Source organism: Elgaria multicarinata, chromosome 6 (genome assembly GCF_023053635.1).
Source record: "Elgaria multicarinata webbii isolate HBS135686 ecotype San Diego chromosome 6, rElgMul1.1.pri, whole genome shotgun sequence".
Taxonomy (NCBI): domain Eukaryota; kingdom Metazoa; phylum Chordata; class Lepidosauria; order Squamata; family Anguidae; genus Elgaria; species Elgaria multicarinata.
This window is the reverse complement of record NC_086176.1, coordinates 88410013-88416822: the sequence shown is the minus strand read 5'-3', so window position 1 is coordinate 88416822 and position 6810 is coordinate 88410013. Positions and strand designations below refer to the sequence as shown.

Sequence of the window (6810 nt, the reverse complement as noted above, 5' to 3'; positions counted from 1 at the left end):
AAGTGACAGAAGTTATTCAGTTGTTTTGCATTCTAATTAATCAAGTAAAAAACAGGATACATGAACCAGTATTTAACTTTATAGAAATTATTAGTCCATATATCTAATGAACTAACACATTGAACAAAACTATACTTCATTTTTGTATTTAGTTTGGTTTTAGGATATTATGAGGTTAAAACTTGTGTGTGTGAGTGTGCACCTGTATATGCATGTGCTAGTCAGTTTCAGCCAAAAAGTCAATATTTTGAAGTCTAAAGTTTAGCTAGAAGGTAGAAGCCAGGACATTTGCTCAGGAAGCCAATTACAGAGTTCAACAGAAGATCTGAGGAAAAGAAAGATTTTTTTTTTTAATCAGGATATTATGGGGTTAAAACTTGTGTGTGTGTGCACGCGCATGAGCACATGTATGCATGCATATGCTTGTCAGTTTCGGCGAAATATAGATGGTAGAAATGAACAAGAAATTACTATCCTGATTGATTGAAAAGAAAAGAATTTAAAAAGATATAAGCCAAAGGCAAAGAGGTAGAAAGGAGAGTGGTGGGGGGAAAGAAGCAAAGGAGTCCTAGAAGAAAAGTATCAGAGCTGCTAGAACTGGAGGACTGAATGAGAGAGCTGGACCAATGACAGTAAGATATTGCTTGGAAGCTACCTGGATAAAACAGGACACAGTCTTGCTAGGTTAACTGGATGCATTTATTCCTGGTTGTTATATTGCCGTATTGCTCATATGGTTTCGTGTATGTTGTATGTATCCATTCAGGTTGTTTTCTTATTGACATTTTCCTTCAGTAAAATTTAAACTTTGTTATTTGAACCTTTGTAGTTTCCTTTTTGGAGGTTACCCACCCCACAACTAACAGCCAACCTCCACACTACTAAAGTAGATTTAGTATATCTGCTGCCCAAAGAGTTTTAAAGGTAGTTTGGTGGAGGCAGGCAGAGAGTAAAGGGGCCCATTGGGTGGGAGAAGAAAAGGCCACAGGAACTAAAGCAGAAAAAGGACTGTTGGCACACTATTTTGCCTGTTTTTCCTCCCTCTAACAGAATAATTTACTAGTCCATGACAGTTACTTATTTAAATAATTTGAGTCATCAACATATAGAAAACTCCTGTGCTTATTTACTCAGGAGTAAGTCCCATTGGGCAGTGTAGAACACTGCCCAAAGCCACAGTGGGATCCATTGCTGGTGCAATGGGAAGATAATACTTCCTAAAGCATCTGGAAATGAGCCAAAATTGCTCATTTCAGAAACATAAAAGATCAACAGAGCCCATAGAAGGAAGATCTGCGAACCTATCCCATTCCAGTAACCAGTATTTTGACTTGTTTCTGGGGGAAGCACTAGCTTCCAGTTGCAATAGCAGTGGGTCCCCCTGGTGCACAGTGTAATCATTTAAGGCATATGGGCAGTGCTGGATACTGATCACTGTGCTCAATGAGGCTTAGTCCACAGATTGCAGCCATAATATAATGAGAAGAAAGAACCTATCCTGACAATCACAGAGAAGTTTAAAGATCAGGATTGACTGCTGCTCAGTTCCACAATAAATCTCTGATTAGTTTATTTGATTAGGTATATCTTGTCTTTAGCATCTTTCTCGAAATCTCATGGTCAAAGTTGCTAGATAGGAGAATATGCAGTTACTTTACCTCCTGCTGCATTTTTCTATCGTCCCCCTAGTTAAACCCTGTTAAAACTAGAATTTAGGTTGGTATGAAAAATCCCCAGAAAGGACCATGATCACAATCTGGCAAATGCTGTTATTATCTTATTTCCTTGCAGTCTGCATAGGAGCCCAACTGAAATGAGTGAAGCCCCCCCCCCCCCCAGCAGTACTTGGTGGACTGTAATCCATGGCCTTCCACAACATGTCCAAAGGCAATTATAGCTAGGGACAAAACTGAGACAGCAGAGAGACATTGACGTGTTATCTTTAACTAAAAAGTAAATATACTTTCAGAACTGCTTTCAATGATGTAAATATTTGTGCTTGTGAAATTCTTGCACAGGGATGTCAGTGAACAGATTGCTACCATAAGGCTCATTCTTTAAAGCTGCAGTTTTTATTTTACTAAATTATCTATGTTAAAAACAGATCTGTGCCTGGTGTGGAATTTTACTGCATCAAGTGTTACAAGCAGCAGAATGCATGACATGTAAGAACAAGTGTTAGGAAACAATGGAAATAAATTAGCATATAATTTACAAAAGCAAATAAAAATAATAATAACAATGTAACAGTGTACCAAATTAATACTGCATATAAAATAATAAGCAACTAATCACAATAATAGAAAGGGTTCTTTTCATTTTGTGTTGTTAAGAAAGTTTACGTGATATCCATACCATTAATAACATCCCCCTAAAATGGACTGTTCCTACATGTGTGTATTTTGACAGGTTGAACTGTAGCATTTTGTTTCAGTATGAGAGCCTTATAGTTGGTGGCATTGCTCATCGGAAATACCAGCAACATGTTGTGTTTAATACTCTACTACTGAATTCCTAGGCTTCCCATCTTTGTGTAGCCTATACAAATGGTCATATTGTCATTATTTAGGAATACAATACTTTTAATATTTTTTAGCTTAGATTATATAGATGGCTATAGTGTAGCAGCAATGTCCTGTGCTGTGGAAACAAATGATTTACCTCTTTTATTCAGGCTTTTATTTAGTTCTGGAGCTACATGTCGGTCCATTTGTAATCCCAATACATTCTGTATTTTATTCCCTTTAGCAATGCAAATCAACATTGCTCCAGGGAGTATCTTAAATTCCAAACTCAGTGCTCTTCTATGTTGCAGAGTAAACATTGGACTCCCTGGTCTTCTAGCACCAATGAAAGAGCAAAATGTGTTTGTGGAAACACTCTTTACAATGTCAATGTCCTAAGTGAGGTAAAAGGAGTTTTGTTTGAATAAATTTCATAATTCCTTGCTAGTTGAAAAGACATATAAACTAATAAATATATTCATGCCTCAGAGCAAACCAGAGTATGATAGATTGTAGTTTCTTGCCTGGAAAACGCCCTTGCAATATCTATCCCTTTTATTATATTTTTACTTAGCCAAGGCATGCTAGCACCAAGTTATTTTTCTTAATAGACTGATGTACGAAGGGCATTCACTCATTGGCTACACTGCCCTCATGCCTACATGTTAACTCCCAAATGTGTATAGTTTTCCTTTCTGAGCTTCCTATCCATTTCAATGAGAGCTGTGTACATTGCAATTGAGCAGTAAATGGCTCCAAGTATACAAATTGGCCAGAAATGATTCTACTGCTCATAGGTATATGGAAGTGAAACATACTGTCAAGAGGTAGAACATGACAGGAGTTTAATGGTTATGAAGAAATGGGCTATAGTAATCCCCACTGATAGATTGTCAATATTTTTTTCTGCATAGTACAGCTCTCTCTCCCCTCTGTTTTTCCTGTTAATTCACATTAGTAAATATTGTTCAACACATTTGGCTTACTGCAATTTGTTAAATATACCGACACATTTAGATATCATATACACATTATAAAAACTTGTCTCATTAAGAGTATTATTTTTATAAAAGTGCCGTTTGACTTCTAGTGTTAATACAAGGTGGTGGTGTTCACATCATCTCAATTGCACTACAACAAAGGAGGCAAGTTGGACACAAAAGCACATTCATCAAGTACCTGCTACAAACTGCAAGTGTTCAAGTACAATATAATAATATAAACAAGTACCCACTTTCCTTAACTCTTTGTTGTGTCACTGACAAAGCAGGGAATGGGGGAGAAGTATGGCCATTAGGATTAGCTCACACTGGATTCTGGAATCTATTTTACCCAAGGAGCTTGGCTTCACATTTAAATACAATTCAGAGTATTAATATATTGATATGGTGAATATAAAATCTATGGTAGTTTGAGTTGAACATTTCCCATAAGTTGTGTGCTCTTTGGTTGTTCATTCTGTAAGAGTCTCCAAAAGTGGGCATATCCATATTCTTTCTTCTCCATGGTCTTCCATAAATCAATGATCTCGTATTGTACCAATGAAGGAAAAACTGAAAACCCACTGGAATTTTCTGCCTGATAGACTCTACCCCATTACACAGTTCAGTTTATCACTGGTAATTACACAGTAAAAAAGCCAGTTAAATTTCTTTAAAATGGACGCCTCTCTGTAATTGAAGTGAAAAACAGTGAATCTGAAGTTATTAGCCTTAAGCATCCTTTACATAGGCAGAGAAAAGTAGGAAATATGTTCTTCATAACTGGAGTCTGGCTCCTCCATTGTATGGATATATTCCCTTTTAGTGGAAATCATGATTTAATTGTAAAATGACAAAATGGCTATAAACCTGCAGTACCTATTTCTTTATTGTTTGATGCACCCAGGCAATAACTGTTGCATCTCTTAACTCTATGTTCCTTATCATTCTAGTTTTAGTTTAGCTTTAGATATGGCTCACAGCAGTCTTCAGGAAACATTGATTATTCTTTAGAGAATTAGATGTAACAAAGGAAAATACATTTTTTTTTACTTCTGATTTATAATTGTTTCTAAAATAATATTCCCAAGCCCACTTATTTAACTTAAGTTGTGGTGCTATGTAGTAAGATAAAATAGTTATTAATTATAAGCTATGACAAGATTTTTAAAATTCTTCTTCTGCAGTTGACCAAACTGTAACAGCTACATTTTAAACAATATTAAATACAAATGGATTCAGTGTCATTGCTAAGTCCATAATAAAAATTATCTTAATGGTCCAAGGAGGTAAACAGACTAGTGGATTTAATCAAAAGTACACATATGTTCCACTGTAAGTTACTCTGTATGCACTGTGTGTATCTTTCCATTTTGGCATGCCCTCCTCATAGTGTGTCCAGCACTTTGGATGAATAATTCCCACTTCACAGAAGTTAAAATAATATTGAAATTCTGTCAGCTGGGGCTGACCAGTGGTTACATTTTCCACAGGGTGATGCATTTACAAGGACATCTGTCTGGTTGCACTGTGCAGCAGTCTTTGATGGACACATTTCCACAATGAAATAACAAGGCACTTTCAATTTCTGTGGGTCAATGTCCTTGGCAGGTCTTGCAGCACATCTGTCTGAAGTATGCTCGACTGCAAAACTTGAACTTCAGCACCAGTGGGCAATAAGCCACTTTGTTCACATCTTTGCATTCTATTGGAAACATACAAAGATAAAATGATTACATAAATTTAAAATGCACAGAAAAAACAATGCAAATAAGGTATAATAAATTGCTTCTACTGAACACGAAATAATTTTAAAGTTCAGTAATTGCACTGAATCCCTCATCAATGCCTATTTATTTCCAAGCACACCCATTTTGTTCTTTATGGAGCTCATCTCTTGAGATTGCTTAAAAAAAAAGAGAGAGAGAGAGAGAGAGAGAGAGAGAGAGAAGGTTCTTCAGGCATATTTACTGCTTTTCCCCCAGGATCTATTTTGGTCCTCAGCTAAAAGTTATCTAAAATTTACTGAATCTGTGCTGTATGGTATCATATTTAGGAATGATTGTTCTTTGTTTGAAAAGATTATTGCAGCTTTCAGTGACTCAAAAACATTCTGCATTACTAAATACATTTATGGTGCAAGTTCAGTGCTGCTTGTATTGTAGCTTAGATCTCAGATGCCAAAGGTCTGCTTTGGGAAGAAAAGTTATTCCTAACTCTGAGATCTCTGGCAGCCTCTGTAACGGATGTCAAATGTCTCCCAAGATGTAACAACGGAGGCAAAGAGATTTTTCAATTCACTTTGAATAATTCATTACTCTCTGACAGCAAAACAATGAGGATGGCACTGATTGATGAAATCCTTCAATCTCTGAATGAGATTAAATTGATGGAAAGAGCTTGGTGTTTTCCTCAAAATCCCCCCCCCCCCAATGAACTTCTCCATGAAGTTTTTGGCTTAAGACCTTAGTCTTCATTTCAAACTGAAACAAAGTACAGATAACTATGTTTGCTCAATCCATCCTTTGCTAACCTGCTCCCTCCCATTCTTCTCATTCCTTTGTTATTTCTCCCACTGGTGAAATTTAGATAAGTTGTGAACCACCCAGAGAGTGTTGTCTATTGAGCAGTATAGAAATGCAATAAATAAATTAATAAAATATGTTCCTCTGTGTAAGGATCAGTATTTTTAAACAATTTTACTTATGTTACTCTGTAAGTGTTATGTGTTCTGATGATGCTGTATAAATAAATACTCTGGTTTAGATTCAAAGAACCATGCAACTAGCACTACATGCACTCATCACAAACATCACAAACCCATTTTGCAACTTAAACAGTTTGTAACATGGCACAGAGGCCTACCATTTGGGGTGGGAAGTAGGGAAGAAGAAGGGAAATTAAAACTTCCAGTGGGCACACTGGAAGTTGGGCATGCAACAAATAGCTCTTTTGATGCCAACCAAAATATATAAAAGCCAGTTCCCAGTTCCATCACACAGGAAACAGAATCAAGGGCAGGGCTATGCAAGTAAACGGGTAGGCCTATAGAAAAATAAGTTGCAGTCTAGGGTACCGCTAAGGGTGAGGTAGGGGTATCTGTGATGCTGATGTATCCCTTAATCATGGTTGGATAAGTGGCAGGAATTCACACAAGAGGGAAGAGATAGAGGGAAGACAGTGCATGGCCTCTTGGCCTGTCCTGAGAACATGAGTGAACTGTTAAAGTCTGCATCCGTTCTAAAGCAGTCTGCTTTGCAGGAAGAAAATTAAACCATAGAAAATATTAAGACTGATAAGTATGGTTCAAGCAAAACTAAAACAAT

The 6810-nt window shown here is 36.7% G+C and overlaps 1 protein-coding gene across 3 annotated transcripts in view; it reads right to left on the bottom strand.

Annotated features, from left to right (window-relative positions):
- Positions 1 to 2068: 2068 nt before the first annotated feature.
- ADAMTS6 (ADAM metallopeptidase with thrombospondin type 1 motif 6) overlaps positions 2069 to 6810 on the bottom strand; it is a 194104-nt gene continuing 189362 nt past the window's right edge. For all 3 annotated transcript variants that reach the window (XM_063128018.1, XM_063128020.1, XM_063128019.1), the window contains one exon: positions 2069 to 5189. In XM_063128018.1, coding sequence (XP_062984088.1) covers positions 5080 to 5189 — 110 coding nt within the window. In that variant the 3' untranslated portion in view covers positions 2069 to 5079. The remainder of the gene's footprint in view (positions 5190 to 6810) is intronic.